The sequence below is a fragment of the Lissotriton vulgaris genome, chromosome 12 (assembly GCF_964263255.1).
Source record: "Lissotriton vulgaris chromosome 12, aLisVul1.2, whole genome shotgun sequence".
NCBI lineage: Eukaryota > Metazoa > Chordata > Amphibia > Caudata > Salamandridae > Lissotriton > Lissotriton vulgaris.
This window is the reverse complement of record NC_141700.1, coordinates 715799284-715820556: the sequence shown is the minus strand read 5'-3', so window position 1 is coordinate 715820556 and position 21273 is coordinate 715799284. Positions and strand designations below refer to the sequence as shown.

At 42.7% G+C, this 21273-nt stretch overlaps 1 protein-coding gene across 1 annotated transcript in view; it reads left to right on the top strand.

Annotated features, from left to right (window-relative positions):
• Nucleotides 1-2618: 2618 nt before the first annotated feature.
• Nucleotides 2619-21273, top strand: part of LOC147678098 (hydroperoxide isomerase ALOXE3-like) — a 319605-nt gene continuing 300950 nt past the window's right edge. Inside the window, exon 1 of the mRNA XM_086945959.1 lies at nucleotides 2619-2815. Within this exon, the coding sequence (XP_086802085.1) occupies nucleotides 2669-2815 (147 nt within the window). The 5' untranslated portion in view covers nucleotides 2619-2668. The remainder of the gene's footprint in view (nucleotides 2816-21273) is intronic.

The following is a 21273-nucleotide window of genomic DNA, read 5'->3' as shown; positions in this document are numbered from 1 at the left end:
GAACATTGAACGATTGTTTGTACTGTTTATACTTTGAGTTGTCAGTCCGCTGATCGTGTCCGCTGCGCGGAGGCATGCCCGTCCCCTTTTATGCTCCGAGCTAGACTGCGCCAATGTCTTCCTCCCTGTTTATACTTTGAGTTATCAGTCCTGTCAACTGACCTGTATCTACATCCTCCTGAGGGAACCTTGGCTGCTCGACCACATCTGCCACTGACAGTAAGGTGCCTAAGAGGTACTTGACCCAGTAGCTCAGGATCTGTAGTAGGTCTGCCCCAGGATACCAGGAGTAAAAGGCCTCAACAACCACGGTTGGGCTCAGTAGCACCTGTGTGCCCCGTGCCCCTCTGAAAGGGGTTCTGACACAGCCTTTGTGTAAATTGATGCTTCTATCAGGTGGCACTGGGGCTGTCTGCAAGCAGGAACCCATACAATATTGATATAAAGTGCAACTTATCCACATTAGGGTGACCAACCGTCCGTAAATTTCACGGACAGTCCGTAATTTCGGCCATTTGTCCATTTTCCGTGAAGGATTCTTTAACGGACGCCATTTGTCCGTAATTTTAACCCCGGGCGCTGATCACACCTCCCTAAAGCCCGCACAACTTCCACCCACCTCCCTTCTTGACTTGACTTGATGCATTCAGGGCTGTTTGCATCTGAATAGATGCACCCTGCTCTTGAAGCTGCAGCCCCCACCCCTCACACCTCCAGCCCTTGATGAGCTGTTAAGAGGTGCTTGAAGGTGGCTGAGAGGGAGGGGCTGCAGCTTCAGGAGCAGGGGGCATCTATTCAGATGCAAACAGCCCTGAATGCGTCATGTCTCTGCAATTTGTGTGAGACATTCCATTTCTGCCAGGGCCCCAAACATCCTACAACTGGTCTGGATTACACCGAGGCAGCACGTGGTTCTCATCACAGAGCAGAGCTTAATTACTGTCACTAAATTGTAAACAAACCTCGATTCTTCAAACATGAAGTCTTTAATGTAATAAAATAAAGAAATGGCACAATCGCACCCACACTGATTAACAAAGTATGGAGGACAATTGGTTAAATCAGTTCTCTTGGAGTATCTCCTTTAAGTACTGTACATCACAGTGGGGGATGGCAAAAGAAACACTTTGGAAAGAGAGACTGACTTCTCATTGTCTTGTCCAGGAGGGGGTGAGGAGCCCTACCCCACCCTGGAAGAGACCAAGATGATACTAGAATACCGCATGCCCACCCCTGTGCCCACCCTGGTGGATCCTGGTCCCCCTCCTGCCCACCTTCCCCCCAGTGATGGCTCTTGTCCCTCGCCCCCCCCACCTGTGGTGGATCCTGTCTCTGCCCTGGGTGGCTTCTGTCCCAGTCCAGGAATGGCTCCTGCAGCTCAAAAAGGCTCAGCTCAAAATTCATATGAAAAGGTGGGCGAGTGAGTAAGTGAAGGGATGGGTGGATGGCTGGATGAATTTGTGAAAGGGTGAATGGATGAATAAAATATTGAATAGATGGATAATAAAAGAGGATGGGTGGATTGATGAATGAGTGGTGGAAGGATGGGAGGGAGAAAGGGTAAATAGCTGGACGTATGGGTGGAAGGGTAGCTGGATGGGTAAAAGGGTGGATGGATGAGTGAAAGGATGGATGAGTAAAAAGGTGGATGAGTGAGCGGGTGTGTGGATGGATGGATGAGTGAAATGATGGATGGATTGATGAATTGATGAGTGCAAGGGTGAATGGATGGACAGATGAGTGAAAGGGTGGATGTAAGGATGGATGAGTGAGTGAAAGGGATGGTAGATGGACTAAAGGATGAATAGATGAGTGAAGGAGTGAAAGGATAAATGGATGAGTGATAGGGTCAATGGATGGATTCATGAGTGGATGAGGACATGTATGGGTGGAAGGATGGATGGAAGGAAGGATTGCTAGGTGAAAGGGACGATGGAGAGAGAAAGGGAGGAGGATGAATGACTGAAAGGGTGAATGGGTGGATGGATGAGTAAGTGAAAGGATGGCAGCATGGGTGAAAGGGTAAATGGCTGGATGGATCAGTGAATGGATGGGTAGAAGAGTGGATGGATGAGTGTACAAATGGCTAGGTGAAAGGGTGGATGGATGGATAAAGGATGGATGAAGGGATGGATGAGTGAAAGGATAGATGGAAGGATACATGATGGATAGGTTTGCAAATGGTTGAATATGTTTGGCTATGGCTGGGCTTACTTATATACTATTGCGCGACCTCTGATGTGTCTGTAAAACTTATCCAATTGTCCTGAACTTTTGTCCTGAATTTTGACCTCCTGTCCTGAATTTGTGTCCTGAATTTTGACCCTTTGTCCTGAATTTTTACACTCACCGTCCTGACTTTGCACCAATGCCAGTTAGTCACCCTAATCCACGCCTATCTTTAAAAACTGTAATCGGTGCAAAATATTGCTCACAAAATGTGCAAACTTAAGTAAGTGAACAGGAACACGCTTTTCAGGTGACAAGAGGTAGTCGCCAACAGCCTTGGAGTGTCTCCAAAGTCAGTCCTCTGACGTGCGCACCTGGCACGGATCTGGGCCGGGCTCCTTGAGGCTAGAGGTGTTTATAAAGGCGCTGCTACACGTTCTTTTCAGAAAGAAAGGATTCAGCCCCTGTCACCCAGGACCGCACAGCTGCTCTCGAGGACATGGTGCACTTCAAAATACAGGTGGAGACCGGCACGGCGCTCCATGCCAAGACCCTGGGCTCCACCTCTATCACCCTGGTGGGGTCCGAGGGCGAGGGTGAAATTCGGAGGCTCGGCCACTATCACTCCGATTCCCATAAAAGACATGTAAGTCGTATTTTGGGCGCGCGTGCAGAAGAGGGCGCATGCAGTAAGGTATGTGTGTGTGATGGATACACTATCATTTCTAGTCGTAATGTTCATTAATTCGAACGAGGTACAATGCTGCGTCGGGGCGCTAGGGTCGGAGCTGAAGCTAGGAGATATCAGTGCGGATCGTCACGTGCGGATCCACGGTAGACTGTTTTCGAACGTGGGGGTGTTTGGCATTGTGCACCGTGCCCAGCGCTTTCCCTTAGCTCTCCGTAAGGTCTATATTTAATTGCTGTCTCTTACTAGGTACCGTTTTCTACTTCGCTCGCTCTCCTCTGTAATATTTTCTGCTTCTATCCCTCACCGCTCCATTCTCGCATTTCCCCCGATGTTTTTCACATTTGCTCTTCCTGTAAAATGATTTCTTTCTGCCCTGTCAGTTCTCGCTCTCTTTCAAGACTCCTTTCTCGCCCCTGCTCTTCCCCCTCTTCTTGGTGGTCGAACTGCTATCGCCCTCCTGCCCTTCCATCCTTACCTTTATCTGCTTAACATTGTCTGGTCTCCATCTTCCCAAAATACATCTTTCCCTTTACTCGTCTTTCTAATTTCCTACTCTCTCTACTTGTAAATGAAATATTTCCCTGTAAATAAATAAATTTCGTTAAAACTAGCTCAAGGGCTCTTCAGGGAGCAGCAGCACCTTTGATAAGACCCTGTAAATAAATAAATACATTTTTCTTGCCCGGCCTTGTACCCCTTTCTTTCTTTTTGGCTCATCAGTAACTTATTTATTCACTGTCCCTTTCTTTATTGGATTCTACACTCTTCCTTTCTCTTTTCAGCACTTGCTCATTCTAAATCAGTGGTTGTCAAAACTTTTAATGCTGCCCCCAAACCCCCGTGATAATAATATCATCGGCTCAACCTCAACAGTTTTCATAATTATTCTATAAAACTGGCAATGTTTAAATATGTCTAGACTTAAAATATTTAAACCTTGCAGTTCATTTCTGTAACCTTTTTAAAAACGCAATCAAATACATGATTGCCAAACATAGTATTCTGGACAGGCAGGCCTTACTAACATGTAGAGTTATCCACAGTGTAAGTATTAGAAATGCGGGTGGGGACTAAAGAGTATTTGGAGTCCCTTTCCTTTTGATACCTTCACCCATCCAGGATATAAATGATAAAAGATGTTAGTGATGGCCCAATACAGAGTGGCTTACCGCTGCTCATTTCCCCCCCCACTGAAAAGAAAGCACTATTATCAGTAGAGTGCTTCTTTAGACCAGAGCCTGGTTCCTAGGATCACTTGCTCCCCAGTTTGAACACTCCTGTTCGTTTTCCACTCTGCAGTTTTATCTATCTATCTATCTATCTATCTATCTATCTATCTATCTATCTATCTATCTATCTATCTATCTATCTATCTATCTATCTATCTATCTATCTATCTATCTATCTATCTATCTATCTATCTATCTATCTATCTATCTATCTATCTATCTATCTATCTATCTATCTATCTATCTCTCTCTCTCTCTCTCTCTCTCTATCTATCTATCTATCTATCTATCTATCTATCTATCTATCTATCTATCTATCTATCTATCTATCTATCTATCTATCTATCTATCTATCTATCTATCTATCTATCTATCTATCTTACACAGTTAGGACCTGGTTACCATAGGAAGAGTTTTTTTTGTGTAGGGGGGGTTGCTAATAACTTGACCAATCTTCACAAAAGTTTCTCAAAAATAGACTCATCCACCATCTCAGATCTTTCCTTGAAAGTTTTGAGGTAATCCATCAGCTGGGGCCAAGAACAATGGTTGGTCCCAAAACGCAATTTCCTCATGCCATTCCTATAGGGATTTTTGAACAGCGCTGCAGCCTAAACGGCTGGAAGGAATTACACCAGATTTGGCATAAAGCTAGTTCTGTGCCCAGAGAGCGTGGTTTTATTGGTGTTATTCTGCTTAGCAGTTTTCGAGAAATTAAGGTTCAAACTATTGGTATATGTTGTTGGGTGGTCTGAAATTAAAATATGTAAGCCTTTGGATTGGCTGATGGAGCTCTTTGAGAGCGAGCACTCTGATTGGCTGGCGACAACATGAAAAGAAATGTTGCAACAGCCATTACAGTCTTTGGCAACTTAAACGCCTGTCCTGAAATAAAAAAAAGAATAATATAATGGGTCAGGTTAGGGATACTGGGCAACTCTATCTCACGATAAAAAAGAACAAAAGGCAGCTGCAGCGTTTAAAAAAAAAGAAAATGATCAAACGGGTGGGCAAGGGTCAAAACAGATTTTTATTCATAATGATCTGGGGAGGGGTGTGTGCATGCATTGAGCTCCTCTCCTGAGCTGACTTTAGCCCCAGGGATCGCATCCTCCATGGCCCAGTGCATTTTGAGAAGGGGAGAGGGTATCTACCCCATGCAAATTTTGGTTCCAGGAACCCTATCTCATGGGGCACTCTTGAAATAGTGTTCTAGGTTTCCAACCTCAGAGACACTGTAAACCTTCCCGACTGAGCATAGGAGCAGAGAACTTTCTCCCTGCCCGCACTCTGGCAGGGAAGAAACACAGGTTTGCTCCATTGGCAGAAGCAGAAGGAAAAGCTGCTCCTGCAGGGGTAGCATAGAATAGAAGCCGCTTCCTGCCACCACACAAAGAAGGGTGCTAGCAGGGAGCCTTGGGCCCCCGCACACTCTATGTTGAGGGTGCCTGCGTGAACCCTTGGGACCCCACTTTTATAAAAATACTGACTCTCACCAGCACCCAGTGTTGGTGCTGGCTGGGGAGCCAGCTGGGACAGCAGGGGCATATGGGCTCCCTTTGCAGACCACAGCATGGAAAAATGTTGTGGGTGCCCCAGGGTGGCACCCACTTAAAAGATTGATTAAAAAAGAATGGAAAATTAACTACAGGAGTCACTCATTTATTATTCACTGCTCTGTGCAAGGAGTGCCCCTAGTGCACTGGGTCTTTTTAAAATTATATTTTTATTTCCAGATCAGGCTATTAGAAAGGGCTGGGTCACCACCAACTATATGTTACTTTTGTGAGGGGCCTCAGGGAGTGCAGATGTCCCCCAGCAACATGAAAAACACAATAAGTTTCCAGAGACATTGAATCCAAGAGATTAACATATGTTTTAAAGCACTCCGAACTAAGTGATATTGAGCTTGAGTACAGGGACCACTTCTTGTGGGTTCTAAGGTTGAATTTTGTGGCCAGAAAAATCTTTAAAAACAATTCTCAAAGACATGTTGAGATTTTTTTTAATAAGACTTTATTAAAAATGTTTTATGACAATCACTTTTATTTAGCATTACATTGTGTGAGTTTAAAATATGCATTTGATTGCTGTTATTGGTGACTTTTGACAAATTCAATAGGTCTGCTTTATATGTGGTTATGTGCTGACCCCTTCATAAATCCAATAGGCCAGCTATTTATATTTTAGTGTTCTGACCCTTTGACAAATTCAGTAGGTCTACTTTACCTTTATGATAATATTACATCACATACTCAGCTGTGTGCACCAGTGGGAAAATGGGCACTACTGTGTAGGGAGGGCGCGGCCTGGCCACAGGTGAGGTCCTGTTCCTAAAACCACTCTGCATATGGCCTGATAATATCTTACTTTAAATTTAAAAAATCCTTAGAAATCCCCTGGAAAAAAAGGTTAATGGACGTTATAGTTAAGTGAAAATGTTGCCCTTTCCATGCACTGCTATTTATCTCACATATCAAGTAATTCGTAACTTATTCTATGACATGATTGATAACATCATTGCAATATCCGAAATTACATAATTCATAACAACGCTGTGCAGGGTGGGGAAGAAAGGCAAATGGTGGAATTGCGGATGAATTGTTTGTGACATTACATCTTTTTTATAATGGAAAACAGGGCAGACAAGGCTAGAAAGAATTACCACTACCTAGTTCTCCTGAGTTTTCTGAAATGCCGTCGGGCGGAGGGGAAAAACATACAGAATGGCTCTTGGCCAAGGCAATGACATAGCATCCTTTAACCCCTCTTAGGGACAATGCTCTTGCATCCAAAAATCTGGAAGAAGGGAATTGCTCATAAATATGATGGAAATAGGTTCAATTTAAGATTTCTAAACTGCGCTATTTCCCAAAACACTTCTCTTACATGAGACTCTAAGTATGAAGGTAGATTGCGACTGAACCAGTTGGCTAGAATGTTCTTACTCCCTGGTAAATAAACCACTTTCAAGCTCAAATCGCTCTGTTTCAGCCAGGAATAAATCATAAAAGCTATTGAGCTAGAGCTCTCCCTTTCGGGCCTCCTTGTTTGGTGACATAGCATTTGGCTACTTGGCTGTCAATTTTGAGAACTAGTGCATGTCCCTTCAGTTGAGGAGTCAAAGCTTGAGCAGCTTGCCAAGTTATCAACTTTTTCCAATTGAACGATTGTAAATGTTTGTCTTAAGTCCAACTCTGTTTCACGTGTACTTCCCCCCAGAGTTGCCACCCAAACCCATGTTCTCTCAACTGTGGTCATGACATATGGCCGTTAGGTTCATTGTCGACATTGCTAAGTTAGCATGAGCTCTGCTGCCATGATGCTGCTTTTTCACACGTTACTATATGACTTTAATTTGCAAGACTCTGTTTGTGCCGTACACATGAGAACCGTCTGTTTTTTAGCGTTATCTGCCTTTTCCTGGAGTTTAGTCTGAACACGGTGTGCAAGGTCGATAAACAATGCCCCTTGTTATTCAGTTCTGGTAGGTCCCTAGCATCTAGACAAAACTAACAGAGCTGCTAATGCTGGAAACTCGTTCTTTCATATTATGGGGATGCATGTTATTCTAAAACACACTTGGACAGGTACCTTTCCAGGGAGAAGAGCTATGCTCTTACTATGATGTAGAAATACCATCTAGGCAATAAAGTATGGATCTGCTGACACAGCCTAGAGATCTTCTTTTATACAATAAAACGTATTCTAGCCAAAGGGAGGTTAGTTAGGCATTATAGTCCTTTATCCACTGCCTATTTACGATGACATCCCCCTTTATAATCTATGGATTTGCAACAATGCTAACGGTTTTAGGTTTATGTGTTTTGCTGCTGGTAGTGGCTCATATAATGCATTATAGAGCACTGTAGTTAAAATAAACATTTTGAACTATAACAGTGACTCTGTCAATTCTTATTCTGGACAAGTATGAGTGAGTGAGCGAAAGGGTATGTCTACCGTGATGCCTGGGAGTGTGGTGTTCTGGGTTGTATAATCATTCGTAGCTTCATGATTGTATAGGAGAACGAATGAGACACTATAGCTAGTCGGATTTGGTGTTTTGGGTACTGAATTGGTAGGAAGGCTCAGCCCCTACACACCGAGGTCCTGTATTCCTGCATATAGTTCTGTGTATGTGCAGAATCACCACAACATGTCACCCGATGTTTGCTCTGGTACTTATCTGCGAGACTCCTGCGTAGTGCTTGTGCACAATCCCCTCAACTCTGTTTCTGGAGAAAGTGTGAGGGTGTAACCTCCTATTTGGTGAAGTTATAGGTTTTTCAAGCTTGAAATCTAAAAGGTCTTGCTCTTTCCCTAACCAAGTGTTTTGCCTGCCCCAAGTAAGTTGTTTTATATTTTTCTTCCATTATGGCAGTTGCCATTGCGCCTGCAAACTGCGCTCCAGTCACTGCTTATTTGACTCAATATGGAGTCCCTAATGGTGGTGCTGATATTAGTTTTGTTGTTGATGCAGAGGTAGCACACCGCTTCAATGTGTTCTATTCTTGGGTAACCTTCCCTTCAGCGAATGGCACTGATAATTTCTTCCACAAGTATACTGCCACTGCACTACGACAGGATTCTTGACCTTATCAAACTCTTGAAGCTCAGGTAATGGCTTGGCAACACACTATATGGTTTAATGGTGCCCTTCCTCACCCTTTGGCAGTGGTCCTTTAGGCCCCATATAGCTTGATGGAGCCACATGGTCGGTTTTGGCTGGGTATTCCCCACACCCAAATGATCTCACAGCTACGGTCGCAGAGCTATGCGGATTACACACTTTGTTAATATGTCTACATAGAGCTGCTATACAGTTCATGTTGTGCAACATGCAGGTGGGACAACCTGGAGTTGCTGCATAACCACAGCGACCTGGTGGTGTAGGTATCTGTCCATTCATGATTAATTCAGTGATAGGCAAGTGTCCACAAAATAAGAACGAACATTCTTATTGGCTTGATGAAAAATTTGGGCAACTCAAAGCTGGTTTTCCAAACACCACACCTGTGGAAAAACACAGGATTCTGACCATGACCTTACCTAAAGGCCTTGTTCCTGAGTTAGCTGATTGTAACACTTGGGTTAGAGTGTTTGCATCCATATAGTCAATGTGTTTTGGCACTCCCTCAATGACCGCTCCCCCTTCCGTCGTAAAACATGTTCAGGATGAACATGGGGCTGTAGCGGCCCTGGAGATGGGGATGGAACTGGTGGGGGTGTTTGACATTGTTTGTGATATGGTCCTTGCTAATGTAAAGGGTGAAGCTGTAGGTTTACAAGTGGCACAACGCTTGAAGGCTGTTGCTGACACAGACAAACAGCGCAATTTGCCAAAGATTATTGCTAAAGCTTATCAAGCCTTAGGGCGCAATAGTCTGGAAATTAAGCCTTTTACTCACACTCAAACTCAACAAAAAGCCCATACTGATAAGGATGGGCGCCTGTTCTTTCCTAAAAAGAACTGAAGAAATAAAAAAAGGGGCAACAGCAACAGAAGCAAGATTTGCATGCTTGTTCACTGACACCTGATTCTTTTGAGCGAACTTATGATTGCACGACTGCACAAAAATTAAAACTTCTGATAGTTTTCAAGTCCCTGATTGGCGCTCTTCTTGTTCTTTATAAGATACATTGGACTTTCAATTCTGTAGTGGAGAGAGCTAATATCACAGCAAAGGTGCAACAGGGAGGGGATCCCAAATAAGAGAGACCCAAATCTCTCCACCCAAACCCAAATAAGAGAGACTGCCTCGTTTTCGACCCCTGTATCAAAAGAAAAAGGTTGCCACTTTAACAGCGAAGTATGCCTCTGATGGTGAGAACGCTACTCCTAGACTGTACATGGGCAGTGATTCTGCTCGACAGCGCCGCAGAGGTTACCATAGTGCAGGAGGCACTGCATCCCTATCTGGAGGCAAGAGCAACTGATACGTTTATTACAGTAGAAACAGATACTCGGGTAGCGCTCCCAGATAGACTAAATAAAATTGTCTACCAAATTGAGGGTGATATACACCTTACAATTACAGTGGTTTTATGGGAAAATCTCACCTCCTCATATGACATTTTGTTGGCGGAGGCAGATTGGCCTCCACAATTTGTCCTGGCCGCTTCTAGAGGGGAGGACGTGATACTTCTGAGTTTTTCACACTTCGTCCCTTAGGAAGCTAAATAGGCTTATGCATCTGAGTGGGCATTGGCACTGTCCCCAGCGGTGTACCATAATCAGGTTGGCTGAGATAGAGATTCACCAGTGCATGAGATACCATTATGATCAATGCCACAGCCTAAACTGCAATATCCAATCAGGCATGAGGCTAAAGCTCCCCGTAGTAACATTCTGACTCAATTGAAATATTAAGGTGTAATTGAATCCTGTGGATCATCAATGAATAATCCTCCTTTTACGGTACAGAAGCCTGACGGTTCATATCGCATTGTATTAGATTATCAAAATTTGAATAGTATTGTCGTACATTTGTGCTACAGAACATACACAGCACTGCGCTAGTGAACAGTCTTATTCATAAAAAGTACAAAACCACACTGGATATATCCAATGGTTTCTGCAGTCATTTCTTGGCTCCTGAGAGCCGTGACTTGACAGCATTTACCGTCATCAGAGATCAGAAAAATTACACACTTGCCTATGGGGTATAAGAGCAGCCCCAGGGCTTTTGCTGCATGTGTTGTGTCTTTGTTGCATAGCATAGATACAGATGCGTTCTCGTATGTCGATGATATTTATCTGACAGACGACGAACTGATACTGCATCTTGTCTTAGTTGGCCGTATTATTATGTCGTTTGACGACTAAGGATATAAATTAAATTTTGCTAAATCACACATCGCTTGTTATGCGGTGCTCTTTTTGGGCTACAAGATCAATACTGAAGGTAGGGGCTTAGCCCCCCCACTTTCTTGAGAAATGTACACAATTGCAACCTCTGTCTACAGTGAAGAAGCTTCAGTCTTTGCTTTGATTTTTACATTTAGGGAGGACATCGATTCCTGATTATGCCCAGCGTATCAAACCGCTCTATGCATTGATGCAACCTACATATTCTTCTGCCTGCTGGCTTCCGGAACACACCTCTATTCTACTATCTTTGCAGTCCGATCTGCTAGTGACTAACTACTTGTTGACGTGTGATTCTTCCACAAATCTGATCATACTTATTGTACCGGGGACATTGGGTTTCACTTACTTAACGTTCAATGAAGAAGACACAGTACCTATTGCATACAAATCACATTTATACACAGCTGTGGAAGCGCGATATTTGAATGTTGAAAAGATTTTGACTGCGGTCCAAATGGCGATTCTGAAAGAACAATCGCTGGTGCAGGGGAAACTCATTCTTAAGGTTTTTTTCCAATCCCTGCTATAGAAGCAGTGACTAAGGCAAGTGTACCAAAATCTAAAGCTCTACATTCCGATGGATACAAAGGGCTACTTCTTTGACATTGGCTGATGTAATGTTTATCTTTGATCCTGCTCTTCAGACATAGGAGTTTGTACAGTATGAACTTGTTTATTCTCCTCCGTTGTCGTTGCTTCCTATGGATGAGTACAAATGTATCATAAATACCAACAGCTCTGCTCAACCTTCCATCGGATCCAAACATGCTTATTCAGCAGCTTGTGTTATTGTAGCCGGTTCAACTGTAAATGGTAAATTTAAGTCTTCTATTGGGCATAAACAGGCACTTGGGAACTGTACGGCACAATGGGCAGAGCTGTGTGCTCTTGTTCTAGCTCTTTTGTTTGCTGACCCTAATGTGAATAATCTTATTGTGTATGATTCTTACTACTGTGTCCAGTCTTTTAATGACAACTTATTTTTTTGCTCTCAGAATGAATATTGAGATTCTAAAGGCAGCGCAATAAAGCATAAAACGCTTTGGGGTCGAGTGGCGGACTTTAAAGAACGTCTCCCACTCACACAGGTTATACATACTCTTGGCCATCAGCGTGTGGGAGCACATGCTGTTGGTAATACTTTGGCTGATGAGGCAGCCAAATATGCAGTTTCCACATGTTCAGTAGCAACAGTTACAAGATCCCTGACTAAGATAGATAATTAAATTTTGGCAGTTATAGCTGCTACGAAGGTTGGAACTGCTTTCCTGCAGTGCCTCCCTTAAAAGTATTGTTTTCATTTATCTCAAGAACAAGTTCCTTATGCTACAATTCTGTCAGTTGGGGATCGGCGGATTTACAACATCGACCGCAGGCTTGCTTTGATCATAGCCGCACACGAAGGTATGGCTTCTGCACTTGCCGGGTGTCTGCAACTGTCTCTATTTTTCAGAAATGTTTTTGGTGGCATGGTTTGTATAAAAAAACATAAATATGTCCTTTCTTGTGACATATGTCAACAAATCAAACCATCTACGGTTTCACTACCACAACAAACACAGCTATATATATCAAATCAGCCATTTGGCTGTGTATATCTTGATCACTGCGGTCCATTGACTTCTGATACTGCATATCAAAACATTTTTGTTGCAGTTGATTCATGCACTAGATTCCTATGGGTTTGGCCACAACACAGTGCTGACGCTCAAAATGTCATTAGAGATTTGCATGTCTTTGTTGGGACGTTTGCCAGTGGCACCTTCCATTCCGACCAAGGTCCAGCCTTTGCCTCTAAGGCGTACAAGGACGCGGTGAAGTCTATGGGGGTGCTGGTGCAGTGTTTTTCTCCATATAGGCCTGTGGGCAATTCAATAGTGGAGCGAATGAACCATGAATTAAAGCAATTTTTGACAGCTGGAGTCTTAGGTACTGGCAGGAACTGGCTGGCCCATTTGTATGGAGTTCAACGTGCACTTAATAATCTGCCAAGAAAATCTCTAGTTGGGCAGACCCCCTAATAAATGCTTTTTGGCATTAAAATGTTTGTGCCAGAACTTGATGGTCTAGACATTGTGGTGGCGGCTGCAACATTTGATGTAGATGACCATTCTACTCTGTTACAGGAACTTCAAAAGACCCGTGACAGCTGCACAACAGAACATATACCCTCTTTAAAAAAATACAGCAATGCTGATTCTGGTCGCCAGCTAGCTTCCTCAGATTGGAGATCTGGTTTGAGAAAAGCTGGAGAACAAAAAATAATGTGGTCCCTCTTATCGTTATTGTGCATCAGTCCCAGTTCTTGGATTAAAGGATACTCGTACAGTCATTCAGCCACTTTTGCCTGGTCGCAAAGAAAACAGATACATTTAAGTTGAAACTATACCATCTGGCCGATTCTGAATAGTTTGAATTCTAGTATTTCATGCAACGATATTTCTGTAAATCTGATGACTTCAGCCTATTCGACTAATGCCCATGTCATTGAGGGTGAGACGGAGACTACGATTGACCTTTTGCCTGTTGTGCCTTGATCATCTTCCCACACAGACATTGAGTATGCTTACCCTGCGGATGAGTTCAATGTGGAAGTACCGGACAGTCTTTTATTTCAACAAGCTGATCCTGCACTACCACCGTTAATGGACGTGGGAGCAAGCTGTTATTTTGTGGACCATACAAACTTCTCTTATGACTCTTCCTCCTCGTCTTTCTCTGTGGTACCTCCACTGACAAAAACGAGTATTTTCATCTCTTGGTTCAAAAAGACATACCTGCTCCCACCCTGGAGCTACATTTGGTTGGTGCTTATCCTCATTTTCCTCTTCATGTGAATTTGGTTTGTGACAGTATTCTTCTTGCTCATCAATGGTCATTATTCACCAGAATACTCTGCGGTAATGTTGATTGTTGAAATTATGGCTCCACACACATCATCCCACATCATGAAACGTGATCAAGGCTTTGTAAATATTTCGGCTTTCCCTGTTGCAGATGGCATCATTTGGGATAAAGTTGCTTTTGAAATCCATGGTCCGAAAGAAGTCCTCAAGATACCACACATGTTTTGTGTTTCATTAGGAGATGTGGTAACACAGGACATACATTCTGATGATTGGGACGTACAAGCAGTGCATTCATTGTTTTCTGATTTAAAGTATTATGCTGCTTTTGATGCTGAAGATTTATATTTAAACCCTGCCAATTATGCTGATGTATAGTGTTATCAACATTATGGCCATCATTTCTAGCCCAAAACAAACCTGTAAAGACCTGCTTTTAATTACACTCAGTGGGAACATTGTCCAACTCCATTACAGGGAAGTTAAAAAACGCTTAGAAATAAGTTCACCTAATTCACTAGTTACAACATGTCCAATCTAGAATCTTATTTCTTTAAATTGAAATTGCCGTCACAATCTAAATTTATTCTGACACACACAAAATTAATCTATTCCAATTCCTTCAGAACTGAATTGGCCTTACAGGGTTATGATCTCTGGAAAGATACAATTGATTTGAAATCGATTTGGGGCACTTAGGCTTGGCAGGTCCAGGGAACCTAAGCTTTGCATTTTACATGCCTAATTCCGACTCAAATATTATTTTTAAATGACACAGTACACCAAACGACTTATTTTTAACCCTGGGCAAAGCACTACTCTACGCTCGCGTAGTTTGCAAAGTTTGCGCAACTTCGCACTATGTGAACTGCACGTAGCACAGTTCAAACATGCATAGCGTAGTGCAGCGGTCATTTTTTGCTTGCTCGCGATCCTCAACTTCAAGTTGCCGACCGTGAGCAAGCATTATGACATCCTCACAAGACTTTTTCCTTGTTCGTGATCAGCAACATCAAGTTGCCGATCGCGAGCATGGAAAATAAACATCCCGGCGAGATTCTCAATGCGGGGAGGTCAGGTTTCTCATTGCGAGTGGTCGTGCATGCTCGCGACCGCTCTCGATGAGAAACTGCCAGTCCGCGTTGAGAAAGCTGCAGCTCGAGGAAGAATCTACTTGAGCAACAGAAAGGTACAGCTCGCACTGTGCAAGATGCCGTTTTCAATGATTGCACAGTGGCGGATGCTTGTCCGCACCGTGCAATCATTAAAAACGACATCTTGCACAGTGCGAACATGCTACTACGCAGTTCACGTAGTGCTACGCGTAGCTCGCGTAGTGCGAAGTGCACTTTGTGTAGCTACGCGTAGCGCTACTTCGCGAACTATGCCCACCCCTACTTTTGGCTTGGCTGCTGCCAAGAATCTGAATATTCCATCCATTCTGTCATTGGCTGAGTATGTTAATTGGCATAAACACACAAATTCTACCATTGGTGTACTACAAGCCCTATTTCGAAAGGACAGTTTCAATATCTCTAATGTTGACCCCTCGGGAATCGTTGTTATAGCAAACCAATTCAAATGCATGTCAACTGCGTTTTTATGATGCAACAACCAGTTTCACACAAAATAGACCTGATCCCAGTTACCCACATTCATACTCTTAAACCATATATTCAGTGGGAAAATGGTGCCAACAATGGTTGGAACACTTACTCTGTCGTCAGTGAAACAACACGTAGCCCTCTTGTCGAGCGACAACAATTTGGCTGATTTTATCTTAGGCCCAAGGATTCTTAGGACAAAGAGATTCACCTATGCAGCTTACAATGAATTATGGAAACTTTCACAGATGGAAGCAGGGTTCCGTCTGAGCCAAATTGACAAAGTAAATTTCGAAAAAGTTCTTGCAGTAGTGGACAATAGCATAAATACACTGTCTTCCCTTATTTATATCTTCGATAATATTGTTTAATCTGTTATAGATGTTGTTCAAATTGATGTATCTGTGTTGAATGTATGACGTTACCCCTCATCCCATCACTACGCATACCATTACCCCGCAATTTTAACAACATAAATGCCACAAAGACAGACCCGAGCACAGAGGGGGGCATAGCAATCATTCACAAAAGCGACCTCTCCATATCAGAAAATCCCTCATGCCTTTATAACTCCTTCAAATGCCCATCGGTCATCATCAAATCGCGTACTAACAGTTCGCTAAAATGCCATCTCCTGTACCACCCACCTGGTAACCACAACGAATTTGGAACACAGCTTTCGGATCTGATCACCCAATGCTCTCTCAGCATTAATAACAGCATAATTCTGGGTGACCTCAACTTAAGATGGAATGAAACAAAAAACTCGCTCATCCAATCTCTCAACAGCCTCATGCTAGATAACGGTATGATCCAACATTGTTCAGAAGAAACACACCACAGAGGAGCGATCCTGGATACAATCATCTCATACAAGAAATCAATCACTATTGACTACATCATTCCCGTTGACTGGTCCAATCACCACAATATTCTTTTTCATATCAACCAACCGGCCCTGACCAAACCCCGTACTCTGGCCCCACCTAAATGGGCCAGGAACACATCCCGAGTCCCTCGAGACAAACTAGGAGAAGGGCTCAGCATGCTCCTCCCAATCGAATCGGAGCACCTCTCAACAACTGAACTTACCTCGCTCTACCACTCTAATTTGTTGCTCACCCTGGACCGACTGGCGCCCCTGAAACTAAAAAACCCAGAAGCACCCCCTCTAGGTCCTGGTTCACCACTGACATCAATGAGGAAAGAAGACACCTCAGAACCGTAGAAAGAGCTTGGAGGAATAATCCCTCCTCCCTCCATCACGATCAACTCAAGGCTGCACGCAGAAACTACAACAAGCACATCAAGAACAAAAAGACATCTTTCTTCTGCTCTGCCCTAGAGAACGCAAAAAACTGCCCCAATGAACTCTTTAACATTTTTAGGAGCCAAACATCCAAACCATCGACAACCAACATGGTGGGGTTAAAAACGCTCTGTGACAACTTTGCCAGGTTTTTCAATGAAAAGATTGCCAAAATAGATCTATCACCCAACACCTACCCCTCCACCCTCATGGAGACCTCGACACTAGCAACAATAAGCAACACTCCAGTGATCACTCCTAATCTTTGGTCCTCCTTTCGCCCCCTCTAGGAGTAAGAAATTAGTAAACTGATAGCCACCGCTAAACCCTAATCCCACTTCCTAGATCAGCTACCCGCGAGCCTAGCGAAAGCCCTGAAGCTTACCCTAGCCCCAATCTGGTGCAAGATCATCAACAGTTCACTGAGCACGGGATTCATTCCTGACTGCCTCAAAGTAGGTCAAGTCACTCCGTTACTAAAAAAACTTGGCCTTGACACTGAGAATATGAACAACTTCAGACCGGTATCAAACCTTCCTCTTTTATCCAAAATTCATGAAAGATGTGCTCTCCCACAGTTAACCCAACACCTAGAGAACATCAAACTACTAGACCCACACCAAACAGGATTCAGAAAGGGATGCAGCACCGAAACCGCAATCTTAAATGTCCTAGACGATCTTCACATGCCACTTGACTCTGACCAATGTAGCCTTCTCATCCTACTTGACCTATCGGCCGCGTTCGATACAGTTGACCACACCCTGCTCCTCAAAGTCCACCAGGAGACAGCAGGCATTGAAAGGACGGTACTAAAATGGTTTTCCTCCTTCTTTCACAACCGCACACAAAGAATAAAAATCAACAACTTTGAATCTGACCCCCTTCCCGTCAGTAGAGGAGTTCCACAAGGGTCAGTACTCTCGCCACAACTTTTCAGCATCTACATGGAACCCCTCACCACACATCTAAGGAACTCCAACATCCCGTTCCACCTCTATGCAGATGATACACAACTTTATCTGGAAACTACCTCGATCAAAGACATACACAGAGTAAATGTCACGCTCAAAGAGGTCCAACAGTGGCTCTCAATGAACTACTTCAAACTCAACCAAGAGAAAACAGAAGTTCTCCTCACCTCTAATAGAGACAAAAACCCTCAAATCGAACAATGGCTCAAAGCCATAGACGCCCTCAATGGTGCCCTTGCGCCAACAGACTCAGTGAAATCCCTAGGGATTACCCTTGACTCCAAGCTGGACATGAAAAAACACATCTCAAAAGCTGCAAAAAGCGCGTTCCTAAACCTGAAGCTGCTGTACAGAATAAAACCCATCCTCCCTCTGAAAGATCTTAAACAGGCCACGCAGGCATTGGTGCTTTCCAGAATTGACTATGGAATCGCAGCATTGACCGGATGAGCAAAATCTCACCTAGGTCCCCTGACCACTACCCTCAATGCTGCAGTAAGAATGGTCACAGGAACAAAGAAATTTGAGCACATCTCTCCGGCACTTAGGGAACAGAAGTGGCTTCCTATTGATCAACGAGCCAGCTTCCGCACATCCTGTCTCACGCATAAAGCCTTGCACACAGGCAAACCTGAATATCTGGCCGCCAAACTCAAAAGGGCCGGTCAGTCCAGGAGCCTCAGGAGCTCCAACACGCTGCTACTCATCCCACTGAAATCTTGGAAACTCAAAACCGCAAACAAATCCTTTGCGGGTAATGTGCCTAAGATTTTGAACTCCATCCCACCTCACATCAGAATGACCACTTCCTTCCCGAAATTCAAGACACTTCTCAAAGCCCTCTTCCTAGAGCGCTCCCGATCGTAAAGAGTAATCCAGAAAGGACTTGGGGAAGGATTACTAACTCCACTTCTTGAAACGGTATAGAACCTTTAGCACGCATCTTTTAGCACGCACTACCATTACCACGCATCTGTTACAAAGCATACCATTACAACGCATAGCGCTTTGAGGCGATCTGACTTAGGGAATGGCTAGTGAATAGGTTAATTTACTATCCAATAACCTTCCCTAGTGTCCACGGGGACTGGTGTTGGAATAGTAAATTAAACTATTCACTATCCAGCACCCAAAGCACTATGCGTTGTAAAGGTATTGCGTTGTAAAAAATGCGTGGTAATGGTATGCGTGGTAAAAGTGTGCGTGCTAACATCATACATCCCTTGAAACCCCTCCACCTGGAGATATGTTCCGCAACTGTGTACATATTGCCCTTGAGTTGGTATACTGAATGTTTTTTGTTTTTGTTTTCTTCCCTGCTCTCGTTTTCCACACAGAACTTGTTTGCTCATAATTGTACATGCTGTGTAACGCTCTGATACCCTCGGGTCCAGCTAGTGCTATACAAAACTTTACTAAAAACATAACAAAAAATGTATTTAAACTGTGAAATTTATATTTTCAACGCATGTTTTCACAACGCTGTCCATTGCCATGAAAATTGAGTATTTAAATATAATTTTTTTTCAAATTAGTAAATTAACTACTGGCATGGGATGTGTGAAAAAAGAGGTGGTGTTGTGGGTGGGTAAGTAATTCAAATAATACTCAATCAGTTAAAAAAAAAATGTGAATGTCATCCAAATTAGTACAATTAGTAAGTTAACTACTGGCACTGGTTGTCTGAAAAAATACGAATACAAGTCTAAGGAACTCCTCTTTAAAATACTCAATAAAGTTATTTTTGATAACGAATACACATGATTGCAATTTATTTTTACGCTTCTCTTTCACTCTATCATAATCAATAAATCAAAAGAACTTCAAACTTACCTTCCAGCTGATCTCTCCTGCATCCGCCCGTTGAACTAGCTCTGTAAAGTAAAAAGTAAAATATGCTTTACCTCTTTTGTCAAAAAGAGTAATAAAGATAAAAAAAGAGACTCATTTACGCGTTCAATAGCCTACCTTCAAAAGTGCTTCCTCATGGTTAATATTCTTCAGCCACTCCTGTGCAACGTTGGAGTATTGAGCAATCCAGTTTACCCATGGAAGTGAGGGTCTTCAATAAAATTCCGAAAGGTGATGGACATGTAATTTTAAGTAACGTTGACTCCTGTGCAAGGTTAATTTTTTGGTTCCACGCCGTTTCTACATTTTTCAAGGAGGAATGTGACTGCAAGGTGAGGGTCATCCTAGATAAAAATTTCCACAACTCCTCTGCAATTTCGCCAAGTCAACATTTTTGGCTCTGCCTAAAAGTCTCTTGCTAAAGTTTCCTTATATCCAGAACAACATTTTGAGAGCAGTTCAACTCCATTTTTAATTTCTCTACTTCTTTTTTATATGTGCATTGGGACAGTAAGTCTCCTTGCGAAGTTTCAATTACAATTGCATTTCTTTTCCGTTTTTTAAATATCTCTAGATATTTAATATATATGCATTCTGATATTTGATTTGTATTTCTGCGCCGAATACAATTTTCGTTATCATTGCTTGCGGGGTGAAAGTATATTGGGGTAAAAGTATGCGGGGCAAAAGTATGCGTAATAGTGTTGGATGCGTTATAAAGAGATGCAGGGTAAAAGGATTTCTTATAATGCATTTATTGTCAGGGACGTTTACCATCTGTATTATATCATGGTCAAATAAATTATGATCTGTAATGCAATTTGCATGGGTATTACAAACTCTCAAGAGGAGAAAGGTACCATTGGATTATTTGAAAGTTTCTGCTTTGTTTTTACCTTTTAATCTAACAGATAAACAGAGATTTATATCCATGAAAGATGCTACATACACGCTGTAAAACAAGGGAAGGTACCTCTGGGACCATAAATTCAATGTATTTATCAAGACCTAGGCTTAATTATTTTACCTACGTCAATTTTCAATAAATGAAAATACAATACTTTTAACAATTTGGCATTTAGGGTAGATAGACATCAACTCATCTCTCTGCTTTTGCGACTATAATCAACACAGAAAATACTTCTACATATTCTTTTGAAGGTAGAATTTACTTAATATTCTTGCAATTGTTAAAACAAGTGTACAAATCTGTTTACAGTGCTTATTTTCACATGAATTTGTACATATTTACTTATAAGACCATTTTTCCATGAGAGTTAGACACGTATAGATAACCAGTGCAAAACATATATTTACACAAATTCATTCCTGTTCAGAAATCATAAATCTAGAATGTCCTACTCAATTTTACATATATATCGGGATAAACTAAACACAAATTATCCTCGATGGTCTTTCAAAGGGTGGTCCTAAAAAACAATACTGTCCTCGGAGTGACTTTCAAAGACTCTCCTAATGTTTAGACCATCTTGTGTTTGCTAAACTCCTGTATCACTTATACAGTCACGATTATGTTTGGTAGTACTCTGAGTCATATGGAAAAAACAGTGAATTGTGTCGGTGACGGCGCGTTTCGACCTTCGTGCAGGGGACCGGGCGGATTCTAGGAAGGTCTTCCTCAGGGCTGTGGTTTAGTGTGTAGGACTCCGTGATCTATAAATCATAAAGAAAAGTGATAGGGAAATTTTATGTTTGCCAAAATCTAAAT